We start from the raw sequence: 14,932 nt of genomic DNA, 5'->3' as shown, positions 1-14,932 counted from the left end.
CCCAGAGCTCAGCACTACAGGACAGCTAGGGGGGAGCCTGGGATTCCCCTTACAACAAGAAGCTGCATAAAATACAGAAATGAAAGAAGAGAAACAGGAAGGAAGGTAGAAATCTATAAAACTTTTATCCAATTACAAAAACCTGCGTATGGTCACAACATTGGACAACACTTTACAAAAAAAAAGTCTTAAGAAAACTTCTATTAAACATTTAGAAATGGTTGAGCTCTGGTTTTCCTGAATCTCTGTCTGTACATGATACAACATCAGTTTATAACTAGGACTAAAAAGCCTGTACATTATTGCTGATCATAGAGTTCGATTACCCAGGGTTGGGGTAAAGCTGCCATGGCCTGGTCACCACCTACTTGACCAATATACCTTTGTTTTGTGTTTAGTATATAGAATATGAAACTTTATTTAAAAAGAAAAAGAGAAATTGAGAGATGTGATAAGTGTCTATGTGGAATGACAATTGTACACGATCTATATATAAAGTATATACATACGAGGAGGCTACTTACAATCTGGAGGAGACTGCAGCTTGGCTGTCGGTCGCTGACTGGATTATATACAAAGATACAGATATATACATACACTGCGGGGGAGACTTTACATATGATACAAGCAGGAAACGTCACGTCTACTCTTCTATCCTCTTATAAAACAGCAGGTACGGAGTGGACGTGGACTGAGTGGTCGGGGATATTGTGTTCAGGAAGTCTCTTTCTTCAGTCACTTTTACCTCTGAATCGTCAAAGAGCAGCCACTTCCCCTCGTACTCTTTCAGGCTTTGCAGTGCAGACAGCGTAGACTTGTTGCCATTCAGTAAGTTTGCAGCAGTTTGCAGTTTTTGGCCGTGGTCACCGTGGACTGCACCATTGAGGCAGGTAACTGCTAACCCTTTGTCGTCATTTAGCGGGCTCTGGACTTTTTCGGCTTTTGGAGTTTTAGGCAGCTGATCAAAGTCAGGTTTACTTTTCTGTCCACCAAGGAGCCCCACTGTGTCTGTATTCTTTTTGGCTACTTTGCCATTTGCAGACAAGTTTGCCCCAGTTCGGACGGTGACTTCACTATCATAGTTCTCGTCTGATGTTCGCGCTTCAGCTTCTGTCAGTGGCTCGGCCTTAATTAACTTCTGGCGATCAGTAGGAGACGTTATCTGGTCTACCTGGAGGTTGAGGTCGCTTAGCTTGACATATGCCGTGTAGTGCCCACTGCTGATGGTCACTCCACTATGCATTACCACAGCAAAGAGACCATAGATTTCCCTCGATGGCTTAGTACTCCACTCCTCCAAAGAGAGTTGCAGCGGGGTTAACAAGGGAGTATTCACTTTAGAAAGTCCCCCATAACAGTCAAACCTGAAGAGGGAAATAAATGAAAGCTAAAAATGCAAAATTTTAAGAGTCTATACAAGTCATGCTAATTTTTTTGCAGAGCTATACACAGCACCATTCATCTTTCCAGCGTGTACGATGATTATATAGTTTTCCAGTACGTCCCATGTGAGAGAAGACTCCATAACAACTGCACTTTCTCCATGTATGTTGCCCCTGGCCAACAGATCAGTGCTCACCCCTTTCCCCTACACACGATTGGAGCTAGAACATGTGCAGTTTGTCACATGCACAGTCTCTAAGGACCATCTACCATCAGATTCAACCTTGCTTGCTCAACATGTCTGCCAGGGCATGACCTCGCTTCTCGTACATCTGGGAACAGACAGATTCTCTTAAGACTTTATAAAAAATATTCCATTGAGTCGGAGGTGCTCGGGCCTATGTCACCGGAGCTCCTCTCGACTACTGCCTGATAATATATATTATATATATATACACAGCCCCTCCGTTCCCTGCTGCGATCGGTGGGTGGGAGCAGGAAGACATAATACCTGCCAGGAAGAGGTAATGGTCTGGCAGACATAACAAGCAAGTAAAAAAGGAAGCAAGTCTAGGACATCTGCAATCAGTAAATCTGATGGTAGATGTCCTCCAAGTCTGTCGGAGCCACAAAAATAGCGGCGTCTGGAACCTGCAATCATCATGTATTTAATAGTATCCACAGGATACGTCCTCATCTCTATAGAGTCTCCGGCTGCACATTCCCTGTTCTCTTATCTGCAGCAATAAATAAATAGTTGGACAGGATTTAAATAAATCCCAACCAGATAGGACAAAAATCCCAGTGCAAAGTGACTTACACTGCGCACTATCCATATACAGCACAGATTACAAGGTTTGTAATACAAGACCTTGCAGAATCTCACTGGTGATTTGCAGTCTTTTTTCCCCCATGTTTCCCGAGCCTTAGGGTTGACATCAAAGAAGTCCTCGCCTATAAGCTAAACCGCAAGCGGCAGCAGTTGGAATTATCAGATTGGTCTAAAAAGGGGTTGTCCAAAAATAGATAAACCCTTTAAGCAGAGGAGAGGAGTGAAAGGATGCAAAACGGTGCAGTAACGCAAAGACTTACTCTGAGCTGTTTGCAGCAAAGCACTTGAGATGAATGGTGACGATTTCTGGGATCTTATCGAACAGGAGACTTCTCTCAGCTTCGGTGTAATGGTGACAATTCTCACAGAAGTATTTGTCTTCTCCGACGATTCTCTCGACCGATGCAAACTGGGATATTGCCCATTTCAAGGTTTTAATTTCCATTCTGGGATCAGGAGAAACTAGAAGGAGGAGAGTATTAAAGGGGTTTGACCATGAAGGAAAATTCTCAAATTTTAACCCCCCTAGTGATGTCTACACAATAAAGATAATTTTAACCCCTTACGTTACAACGTTACTCAGTGTTATTGCTGTTTTAGTTCCCATCACTCAGTGATGGTCAGTGTAAGATTCCAGAGTGTGAATGGGGACTCTAAGCAGACACTTCATGATCCCTCTGTGCTGTGAGATGCTGTGTGCTGACAATGTGCTTAGATTATCAGGGTACAGGGTTATATACACTTTCATTTAGCTTCTGAACATTAACTAGTATCTGACACATAGAAAGAAGAGACAGATCATAGATCAGGGGTCCCCAAACTTTTTACATAGGGGGCCGTTCACGGTCCCTCTCAGACCGTTGAAGGGCCGGACTAAAGTTAAAAAATAAAAAAAAAAGAAGAAATTCCTCTGTACACTGCACATATCCTATACTGCTCCTCTGTCATTAATTATTTCCCATACTGCTCCTCCATCATTATTTCCTATACCGCTCCTCCATCATTATTATTTCCTATGTTGCCCCTCCGTCATTAATTATTTTCTATACTGCCCCTCCATCATTAATCATTTCCTATACTGCCCCTCCATCATTAATCATTTCCTATACTGCCCCTCCATCATTAATTATTCCCTATGTTGCCCCTCCATTATTAATTATTCCCTATACTGCCCCTCCATCATTAATTATTCCCTATACTGCCTCTCCATCATTAATTATTCCCTATACTGCCTCTCCATCATTAATTATTCCCTATACTGCTCCTACATCATTAATTATTGTCCATACTGCTCCTCCATCATTAATTATATTCTATACTGCCCCCCATCATTAATTATTCCCTATACTGCCCCTCCATCATTATTATTTCCTATGCTGCTCCTCCATCATTAATTATTCCCTATACTGCCCCTCCATCATTAATTATTCCCTATACTGCACCTGCATCATTAATTATTTCCCATACTGCTCCTCCATCATTAATTATTCCCTATACTGCCCCTCCATCATTATTATTTCCTATACTGCTCCTCCATCATTAATTATTCCCTATACTGCTCCTCCACCATTATTATTTCCTATACTGCTCCTACATCATTAATTATTCCCTATACTGCCCCCCATCATTATTATTTCCTATACTGCTCCTCCATCATTAATTATTCCCTATACTCCCCCCCCCCCATTAATTATTCCCTATACTGCTCCTCCATCATTAATTATTCCCTATACTGCCCCCCATCATTAATTATTTTATTTAATGCCCCCATAATTAATTATTTTTTTCATACCAGGGCCCCCCCGGTCGCCAAAATATATTTGCTGCTGGTCAAAAAAAAAAATCCTATACTCACCTCTGGCAGCGGCTCCCGAGTCTTCTATCTTCGGGCTGCTGTCGGCCGGGAAGGGGTGCGCGGCCGCGTGATGACGTCATCACGCGGCCGCGCACCCAGGTTCAAGGAGCGATGTGCGCCGGGGTTGTCCTCCGGCCACATCGCTCCACCTGTAATAATAGTGCTCGAGCGGCCGCATCGGCCGCGTCGAGCACTATTCAGTGACGGGCAGGAGCTTCCTGTCCGGACGGACCGAGGCTCCTGCCCGACTGCCGCGGGCCTCAGCAGGAGCCGCTGGCGCTGCAAGCGCTGGATGCGGCGGGGGCCGGATAAAAACGGTCCGCGGGCCGCATGTGGCCCGCGGGCCGTAGTTTGGGGACCACTGTCATAGATGATGAGATCCAGGAGATGCATATTACACATCACATTCTCAGCTCTATTACAGCCATAACGCACACTAAGCTCTGCTGCACCTCCCTCCCCTAGATAAAGACCTTATCTACCTGAAGCTTGTAGCTCTACCCTCCTCACACTAATTGGAGAATGTGTTACTTTTGTCTTCCTGGGAATACCCCTATAAATGTGTGTAGGCTACAGACCCAACAAGACAAAGTACAGGAATGATGAAATCTGTATAACCTGCCAGACAACTACAGCCCTATCAACCATTGGACATAGGTGCAAAGCATCCATAGCGGACTGAATGACTTCAGTCCTGACGTGTTACATTACTAGGAGTGCTATACATTGTGGCACTTACTGTCAGAGGAGTCTTCTAGTTTTGGGGGATCATTTTCCTGCACAGGGACGCTGATATCCTGGAAGTCTTCCCGCCTCTCAGTGAAACATTCACACTCCAGACATCGGGTTCGCAGCACCAGCTGCCCTTGGAACAATTTCTCCACAAGCTCAAACTCATTTGTCTCTACAATCATGAATGAAAATCCATCAGGTCTTACAAAGGTCTCACTCATCTTAAATAAACTAAATCAAGATGAACATGGAATGGAAAATAAACGGATACAACATGGACACGCTGTTCCCTTTAATTTCATAGCATATTACTGGTGATCGCACCAATAATGGGAGGTCCCCACTGACTTGGACTATAGCCTGCTGCCCAGGGGTGTCCCAGACCAACCCTCGAACCACAGGATGGAACTGAAATGCAATTACTTGGTCCAGGAAATCCCAGCAGTGCACGTAATGAGTTTCTTGGACTGAACTTGATCCCCACATGCGCAGGACCTACTAGAGCATTACCGTACCAGGCTGGTTGAATTTAATGATTCCATGTTCGGTCACATAAATAGTACCTTTGGTGTACCCTGTGACATGCCCTGCAAATTGATCCAAATATAATATTTTTTAAAAATAATTTTACCACATATCCAGGGATATATAAAACGAGTTAAGGGGGTGTTGGTCTCCTCGGGCTGAATCCAGCAGCTCCTTTCCATGCACGAAGATCATGTGACCAGGGTGACATGATTTTAGCCTCCTTACCATTAGCAAACTATACACCATGCATATAGCTGATCACATGAAATCACAGCAGACTGCATGGCTTTCTACTACCCTCCGAGCCACCTTGCAGACTGCTGTGATTTCATGTGATCTTATATACGAATGGTGTACAGTTTGCTAATGTCAGTAGGCTAAAATACCCGAGATGTCACTCTGGTTGTCATTACTGCTGCATGCTGAGAAAAAAAAAAAATAGGGTGGAGCTGCTGGATCCAGCCCGAGAAGGCCTCACCCGCCAAACTCGCTCTAGATATCCCTGGATACCCAGTAAAATTATTAAGATTATTTATGGGTATCTGAAGGAAACTATTTTTAGCTATAAAAGAAGGGTGTCAGTTAGTAGGGCTCTATCGGAACCTGCCACTAGCAGTATTTGTGAAAAATTAGGTGACAGGTTCACATAAAGCCCTAAAAGGACCTTCTTCAAAGGATTGCTTCTACAAGTAAACCAGCATTGTGTAGGGCACTATTAGCTGTGTACTCGCCCCTTTCTAGTTTTACAAACTTTTAATGAAAATTAAATCCTTGGTGCATTGGGCTACCAGTTTTATCCTTTCTCACAAAGCATCATCACCTTCATTACACGATGATTAAGACTTCCAACAGAAAGGAGATGTAAAAAGATGAACATTCGTGCAGCCGCAGTTATGGCCACGCTGATGGTGCACTTGGAAGCTCAATTTGCATTAAAGAGATTTGAGCTGGTGTAGAGTTGCTCTATAACGTCCACCACTTTCTGGAGTAGATTATAGATTTACAGGCACTTTTACATCATCTGCACCTCTCCTCTAAATAACAATGTTCAGGCTATCAGCATACGGAGCGATTATGTGCCCAAAGTCACAAGTTTTAACCTGCAACTTGAACCCAATCAAATTTCCCATTATTACCAACCTTTCTGCAACGCCGTAGTCCCTTTGTCTTCCTCCTTCTTAATGTCCCCCTTTATCTTTACCTCCTCCTCATTCTTGGATTGATCCGGGTCGGGTGTAATGCTGGGGATTTGGTGCCCAGCAGGTGAACTTTTAGACGAATTGTCAGTTTTACCTAAACTTCGGAACTTTGATAAAATACTTGGCTGTTTACTAGATTTTAACCAGTTCAACCCCAATCTGGACTTTTTGTGCTGGGTGTGGTTGGTGGGGGCAGGGTCTGCCCTGACTTTAGGGCTGTCGGCTTTATCCTCCTGCTTCTCCACTGGTTTCCTTTTCGACCTGGTGACTCTTTGTTGCTCCTCGGGCGCAGGCTCTTTAGTTAGCTTGGTTTTCTTCTTTGCATTTCCAACCTCATTATCACTTTTTCGTTTTCCATTATCGCTTTTAGGACTCCCCGTTTCGCTATTAGTAGAGGCGTCAGCTACTCCAGCCTCACAACAACCAGCTTCTTTGCTTGCATCTTGTATTGCTGCTGGTTCATTCACATGTAAACTTTTCATCTCCTTTTTCAGGCTCGTACAAGCTTCCTGGATGTTTCCCAGAATACACTGCAGCACTTCTTGTGCATCGTGCTGGAGATATCCTTCATACATGGGATTTAGCTCTCTGTTAAAATGAATACAAAATATATAAGCTTTGTGAAGATCTTAAACAATTTCAGCCCTTTTTTAACCTAACAAGGGACTTCATCTGAAGTTGCTACATCACGATTCCACCAATCAAAAGTGTCTGTTCAATCTCAGCAAATGCTCATTTTATGGCGCCAAGTGGCTAAGCAACTGGCAAAAGGACAAAGCAGTGCCACTATCCCCGAGAATTAAACTTCAAACATTAATGGCCGCAGAATAAGGCCGGCTGCACACCAAAGTGTTCACCCGTGGAGACAGACCTGTGTACTGATCCAATCTCACGGACTGAACACAGGAATACAGAAATATAATGCTTGAAAGATGCACAACAGAGCGGGCACTGTAACAGTTATAGTACTGGCGCTGCAGTTCAAACAACAGACAGAGATTCCTTGCGTCATGTTTTTTTTTGTATGATGCAAGGACTCCCATCCTGTGCAATGTGTTAAGTCTGGACATACAAGTCAGTTTCCACAGGCTGAACACGTCCGTAAATAACAAAAAGTTGGATTTCCATTTCCTTAAAAAGGGCCTTTACTGCTAATATCACTCCTAGTGAACACCAAAAAAGTACCTTGTGTAAATAGGGCAGTAATGAGCATCCATGACCACTGATCCATTCACTTTTGTTGGTCAAAGAGCAAGGCCATGCTTTTCGTCCAGTGATTGGTACACATGCACACTACTGTTCCATTAAGGGTACTTGCCGGGGCAGGGACCTTCAAACCTTACGCTTAGTCTTTCAGTAGCTCATACCTCAGTGTGTTGAGAAGTCTCCTGGGCTGTGCAGCTAGTTCTGTGTCATAATTTTCCGGATTTAATAGATAGCTAACTTGTAAGTGTTCAGTGGAATGAATCAATGCACTCAGATTGCAGATGACCTCAAAACTTGCAGGAAAGTCTTCTTTTGATGCCTCCTGTAAAGACACGAAGATTAAATCAGTCATGTAAAACATATTAAACACCCGTGGTAATAAAGGCGATGATGCAATATAATAATGAATACAATATATATTATATACACATACATTTCTGTAAGAAAAAAAAAATAATTTTACTTTAATTTCAGCAGCAGGTTCTTTGTCCTCTTTCTCCTTCTTAGATATGACATCACATAGTTGCTTTACGCCATGTTTAAACCCAGGGCAGTAGCATAAGACCTGTGGAAACAAAGAAGGGGGTGGGGGGGGGGGATAATCAATAATAAGGACAATAAAGGTGAATTTGTATAACACAGAGGCAAGTGGAATAGGTACCTGAAGTATACTATTAAGGTAGCAGGTGTTGCCAAGATTGCTGAACCCTACGAAGGGCACCAGGCTTTCCTTCTTCACACAGCAGGCGGGCGGTGATAGGTTTGCAGCAGGAACCACCTGATCACAGCTTTAAAGGAAAACTTCACGTTATAAGTAAAGAGAAAACTTCACATGATCTATATACACATATGTAGCATATATTAGCTTTTACATTAATTTATCATTTCAATACAATTTTATCTTCATACTTTCTGCAGAAATTCTTCCCATCACATCATCCAAATGCCACATGCTTTTACCTTTGTTCTGAATGGACTCTTTCCTTCTAAAACAAACTTTAAAATTATTCTAATGAACCAAAAAGGCTCTGGGGGAGTTACAGCACCTCAATGCTTCAGGGGCTGTTACACTGCTTGTTCCCCCTCCTTCCCTCTGCCTGCTGTAAACTCCCAGTGGTAGGGGGGTAGTACTCCTGCATAGTGTAACAGCCTGTGAAACTACAGCACAGAGCCCTTCTGGGTATTTTTAGAAGGAAGGAGGCCATGAAAAACAAATATAAGATTACCACAAGTTTATCAGAAACCCAGTGTGTTGTCTAGCAGCTTTACACCTTCCAGAACATGTTTCTTTCATGGCCCAGCGTGGTTCCATCACCCAGAAAATCAAATTTGAAGTGAGTTTTAAATTGGTTGTATAAAGTCAAGCAGGCGGAGAGTTTAACATGGAAGTCAGACTGTCACTGCCTAAGAACGCCGCCTCCTCGGTGATTGACATTGAGCGTCAGACTTCAGTAGATCTAGTTAGTGATGTCTCTGGATGCAGGATCATCAAGTACAGTGAAGGGGGCTTTCTGAGGAAGAGAGAGCTGGACTTCAGTGTTAAACTCTCCACCTCCTTGACTTTATACAACCAATTTACATCTCACTTCAAAGTTGATTTTCTGGATGATGCCACCACCCAGGGTCATGGAAGAAACATGATATTGAAGGTGTTCAGTTGCTTTACAATGTACTCTTAGTGGTATATTAGCTAACTTTATGCTGACAGGTGCAAAAATCAAACAGATAATGGGTAGCAAACTGGTAGTTTAGCAGCCAGAACAGCGCCGTCACAGACACTGTGGTATTTTGCAAATATATGAAAAATTGGATAAAATCTATTATACAACTTACGCCTCTGGCTCCTTCTCCTCCACACTTTGCTCTTCGGTTTGTGGCTTTTCGGCAAAGTCCAAGGCTCTTTTCGTTTCCTTTTTCTGGAAGAAGCGCAGGGACAGGCGGTTCTTTTTGCTGGGACTGGCTTTGGCCAGCACGGTCTGACTTTCACAATGTGTAATTCCCGGCATTCTCCTGTTTTGGTCTCCACCAGATCCAGCTGCTATGGAAGACCCAGGATCGGCACCAACAGAGGGTCACCTACAATGATTAACAATTTAAGATCATTTGCGTATACAACCATTATAAAAGAAGCCTGAGCATGCACACAGCAGAACCTGTATAGAGTCATACGGACTGTGTATTGTCAGGTCACTCTGTATTTGTGTGAATAAGCACGTCAGGTATATGTTTTGATCAATTCGTATAGAAATCAACAGTAAAAGCAGCCGGTAATGAAACGAACCACAGTAAGGATAAATATTACCTATTGTGTGCACAAGGTATAAATCATCCCCCAACTAGAGCTGCAGCTACACAGGACATGACATAATAGGTGCATCACTTGTCCCCATACTCTCTCCTGTTTTGGTCTCCACCAGATCCAGCTGCTATGGAAGACCCAGGATCGGCACCAACAGAGGGTCACCTACAATGATTAACAGTTTAAGATCATTTGCGTATACAACCATTATAAAAGAAGCCTGAGCATGCACACAGCAGAACCTGTATAGAGTCATACGGACTGTGTATTGTCAGGTCACTGTGTATTTGTGTGAATAAGCACGTCAGGTATATGTTTTGATCAATTCGTATAGAAATCAACAGTAAAAGCAGCCGGTAATGAAACGAACCACTGTAAGGATAAATATTACCTATTGTGTGCACAAGGTATAAATCATCCCCCAACTAGAGCTGCAGCTACACAGGACATGACATAATAGGTGCATCACTTGTCCCCATACTCTCTCCTGCTTTGGTTCACTGTAATTGACAGGTTACTGAATAGAGTGACTAGGATTGCAGCTGATGTGTATCCCACCCCAAGTATAACGACAGCAAATGAGCACAGGAAGAGCCGGCTTAGACTGGGTGAAGTGATCCGGCTTAGGATGGGTTCACACCTGGTTTTTGCCATCCATTGTAAGGACACTCGAGGCGGATTCCTGACATGTCAACGTACGGCCCAGACATATCCAACTGTATATTTATATACATCGCCTGGTGATACCTCATTTCCCCTCAATGCGGTGACCGTATCCACCCAATGTGTTGCATCCATTCCCCATAAGCTTCTATTGCCTCCGCTGAGCGTATACGTCGCTTAGAAGTGTAAAGCAGGATGGAAGGACGTAGCTTGCAACATCTTTATTTTACAGTAAACATCATATAATAGAATGAAAATAAAACCACTCCTCTGTCTGACAATATAAGTCTATGGTTATGCTCAGCGTATATACACCTGGAGCTTTCCCGACATATACACTAAGCATATAGCATAAACACATGAACCCAGCCATAACAAGGCAACTAATGTCATAGCCGTCAGGGGTCAGCATGGGTGCTCTGACCCCTCTGTGACTACACCCCCCATACACAGCGACCTGCCATGTCCTGTGTGTCCTGACACCTTTCTATCATAGCCAGCAGTGGTCAGGGGTCAGCATGGGCGCTCTGACCCCTCTGTGTCTACACCCCCCATACACAGCGAGCTGCCATGTCCTGTGTGTCCTGACACCTTTCTATCTTAGCCAGCAGTGGTCAGGGGTCAGCATGGGCGATGACCCCTCTGTGACTACACCCCCCCATACACAGCGAGCTGCCATGTCCTGTGTGTCCTGACACCTTTCTGTCATAGCCAGCAGTGGTCAGGGGTCAGCATGGGCGCTCTGACCCCTCTGTGACTACACCCCCCATACACAGCGAGCTGCCATGTCCTGTGTGACCTGACACCTTTCTGTCATAGCCAGCAGTGGTCAGGGGTCAGCATGGGCGCTCTGAACCCTCTGTGACTACACCCCCCATACACAGCGAGCTGCCATGTCCTGTGTGTCCTGACACCTTTCTATCATAGCCAGCAGTGGTCAGGGGTCAGCATGGGCGCTCTGACCCCTCTGTGACTACACCCCCATACACAGCGAGCTGCCATGTCCTGTGTGTCCTGACACCTTTCTATCATAGCCAGCAGTGATCGGGGGTCAGCATGGGTGCTCTGACCCCTCTGTGACTACACCCCCCATACACAGCGAGCTGCCATGTTCTGTGTGTCCTGACACCTTTCTATCATAGCCAGCAGTGGTCAGGGGTCAGCATGGGCGGTCTGACCCCTCTGTGACTACACCCCCCATACACAGCAACCTGCCATGTCCTGTGTCCTGACACCTTTCTATCATAGCCAGCAGTGGTCAGGGGTCAGCATGGGCGCTCTGACCCCTCTGTGACTACACCCCCATACACAGCGAGCTGCCATGTCCTGTGTGTCCTGACACCTTTCTATCATAGCCAGCAGTGGTCAGGGGTCAGCATGGGCGCTCTGACCTCTCTGTGACTACACCCCCCATACACAGCGAGCTGCCATGTCCTGTGTCTTGACACCTTTCTATCATAGCCAGCAGTGCTCAGGGGTCAGCATGGGCGCTCTGACCCCTCTGTGACTACACCCCCCATACACAGCGAGCTGCCATGTCCTGTGTGTCCTGACACCTTTCTATCATAGCCAGCAGTGGTCAGGGGTCAGCATGGGCGCTCTGACCCCTCTGTGACTACACCCCCCATACACAGGGAGCTGCCATGTCCTGTGTGTCCTGACACCTTTCTATCATAGCCAGCAGTGGTCAGGGGTCAGCATGGGTGCTCTGACCCCTCTGTGACTACACCCCCCATACACAGGGAGCTGCCATGTCCTGTGTGTCCTGACACCTTTCTATCATAGCCAGCAGTGGTCAGGGGTCAGCATGGGCGCTCTGACCCCTCTGTGACTACACCCCCCATACACTGCGAGCTGCCATGTCCTGTGTGTCCTGACACCTTTCTATCATAGCCAGCAGTGGTCAGGGGTCAGCATGGGCGCTTTGACCCCTCTGTGACTACACCCCCCATACACAGCGAGCTGCCATGTCCTGTGTCCTGACACCTTTCTATCATAGCCAGCAGTGGTCAGGGGTCAGCATGGGCGCTCTGACCCCTCTGTGTCTACACCCCCCATACACAGCGGGCTGCCATGTCCGGTGTGTCCTGACAACCTTCGTATCATAGCCAGCAGTGGTCAGGGGTCAGCATGGGCGCTCTGACCCCTCTGTGACTACACCCCCCATACACAGCGAGCTGCCATGTCCTGTGTCCTGACACCTTTCTATCATAGCCAGCAGTGGTCAGGGGTCAGCATGGGTGCTCTGACCCCTCTGTGACTACACCCCCCATACACAGCGAGCTGCCATGTCCTGTGTGTCCTGACACCTTTCTATCATAGCCAGCAGTGGTCAGGGGTCAGCATGGGCGCTCTGACCCCTCTGTGACTACACCCCCCATACACAGCGAGCTGCCATGTCCTGTGTGTCCTGACACCTTTCTATCATAGCCAGCAGTGGTCAGGGGTCAGCATGGGCGCTCTGACCCCTCTGTGACTACACCCCCATACACAGCGAGCTGCCATGTCCTGTGTGTCCTGACACCTTTCTATCATAGCCAGCAGTGGTCAGGGGTCAGCATGGGTGCTCTGACCCCTCTGTGACTACACCCCCCATACACAGCGAGCTGCCATGTCCTGTGTGTCCTGACACCTTTCTATCATAGCCAGCAGTGGTCAGGGGTCAGCATGGGCGCTCTGACCTCTCTGTGACTACACCTCCCATACACAGCGAGCTGCCATGTCCTGTGTGTCCTGACACCTTTCTATCATAGCCAGCAGTGGTCAGGGGTCAGTATGGGCGCTCTGACCTCTCTGTGACTACACCCCCCATACACAGCGAGCTGCCATGTCCTGTGTGTCCTGACACCTTTCTATCATAGCCAGCAGTGGTCAGGGGTCAGCATGGGCGCTCTGACCCCTCTGTGACTACACCCCCCATACACAGCGAGCTGCCATGTCCTGTGTCCTGACACCTTTCTATCATAGCCAGCAGTGGTCAGGGGTCAGCATGTGATGTGATCTATTCTATAGAGGACTATGTAAATCTTGCAGGTGACACTGACAGCTGAGCGGTGTATGTTATTCCCATCATGTGTGATACTTTATACAATCCTATTAGATGTGATATTTGCTGCTATGTGGGGGTGACAATGTCTACTAGAGGGTGGCACCAGGTGCAATACTGTATCTCACTGTATCTAATGCTGCCACACAGGACATACACTGTACAGATGGGTATCTAATCCATCATACGCGATACGGCTTGGGAGGTTGGTGTATCTAAAACTTTCCATCCTAGTTGTGTTCATCACAGAACCTCTTACAGAAGTGTAAACCGAGCCCAAGCAGGTGTATCTAAGCCACTGATGTGTGATACAGCCTCAGAGTCACTACAACGCCCATCAGGTCCCTCATCTGACAGTCGGGTTTATTATAACATGATGATATCAGAGGAGACGACTCCCAGGAGGATTGTCCACGTGATTTCCCTGTATGAGGCGTGTAACCCAGCATGTTCTAGCAGGGGGATGCTGGGAGTTGTAGTCCCACCACACGTGTACTCCACAGGTAACACTCAGGTAATAAACTGAGACACAACATATCCTGGGACACAGGAGCGGATCCCCAGCTACTACACAGCTGGGACACCACAGGAGAGGACGGCACGCGCCGCCATTGCCCTCACACACTTGCGCGCACTTAAAAAAAAAAACCGCACGGCGAGGGGCTCTGGGCCCAGGACACACACAGCGGCCACAGGGCCGATAAGTATCACGGAGAAGCAAGTACCTTCCGGCCTGGGTGAGTGTCCGCCGCCTCAGCGCATCTGGACTCAGTCTGGCGGGAAAAATCGTCACAAATTAGGATACGGGAGCTCCCAAGGCCGGGGCCCGCCTTTCCCGACGCGATGACGTCATCTACACCCTGCGTAAAAACCGACTTCCGGGCGCAGGTTTCACTTTTTTTTGTTACGGGCAACCAGATCTCTGCGTGGGATTGGAGGGGGTGGGGTCACGTGGTGGCGGCGCTGCGATGCTACTGGCTTGAGGCATGGAGTGACGTTCGGTGACACTGGGGCTCTGTGATTGGTTGCGGGGGCGGGCGCTGCGCTTTGAAGCGGTTGGCGGTTGGGGAGGGATTTGGCGGGAGAGGGAGGAGTCAGGGCTGAGGTAAACGTCATCGTGAGGGAATTTTTTGAGGATTTTTCATTTCTGTGGTAAATTAATTTCAGAATTAGTTGATTTTTCTTTTTT

At 46.5% G+C, this 14,932-nt stretch overlaps 1 protein-coding gene across 1 annotated transcript; it reads right to left on the bottom strand.

Moving 5' to 3' along the window:
- Positions 1 to 101: 101 nt before the first annotated feature.
- Positions 102 to 14,639, bottom strand: USP1 (ubiquitin specific peptidase 1). The gene is made up of 9 exons (XM_072128979.1): positions 14,469 to 14,639; positions 9,569 to 9,811; positions 8,397 to 8,523; positions 8,199 to 8,300; positions 7,897 to 8,057; positions 6,471 to 7,117; positions 4,810 to 4,974; positions 2,476 to 2,677; positions 102 to 1,364 (listed from the first exon to the last, which is right to left on the bottom strand). Exons 2-9 carry the CDS (start codon positions 9,739 to 9,741, stop codon positions 644 to 646), a joined length of 2,298 nt encoding a protein of 765 aa, XP_071985080.1. The 5' UTR covers positions 9,742 to 9,811; positions 14,469 to 14,639; the 3' UTR covers positions 102 to 643.
- Between the last annotated feature and the right edge of the window lie 293 nt (positions 14,640 to 14,932).

The sequence above is a fragment of the Engystomops pustulosus genome, chromosome 10 (assembly GCF_040894005.1).
Source record: "Engystomops pustulosus chromosome 10, aEngPut4.maternal, whole genome shotgun sequence".
Classification (NCBI taxonomy): domain Eukaryota; kingdom Metazoa; phylum Chordata; class Amphibia; order Anura; family Leptodactylidae; genus Engystomops; species Engystomops pustulosus.
The sequence above is the reverse complement of the archived record's forward strand: the minus strand, read 5'-3'. Positions and strand labels throughout refer to the sequence as shown.

Bases quoted from the DNA above. Each gene is read 5' to 3' on its own strand.
- USP1 (XM_072128979.1), bottom strand. From the start codon at position 9,741: ATGCCGGGAATTACACATTGTGAAAGTCAGACCGTGCTGGCCAAAGCC. The intron at 8,301-8,396 runs GTACCTATTCCA...TTGTTTCCACAG, and splicing joins ACCTTAATAGTATACTTCAG to GTCTTATGCTACTGCCCTGG. The intron at 7,118-7,896 runs GTATGAGCTACT...TCATTTTAACAG, and splicing joins AGACTTCTCAACACACTGAG to AGAGCTAAATCCCATGTATG.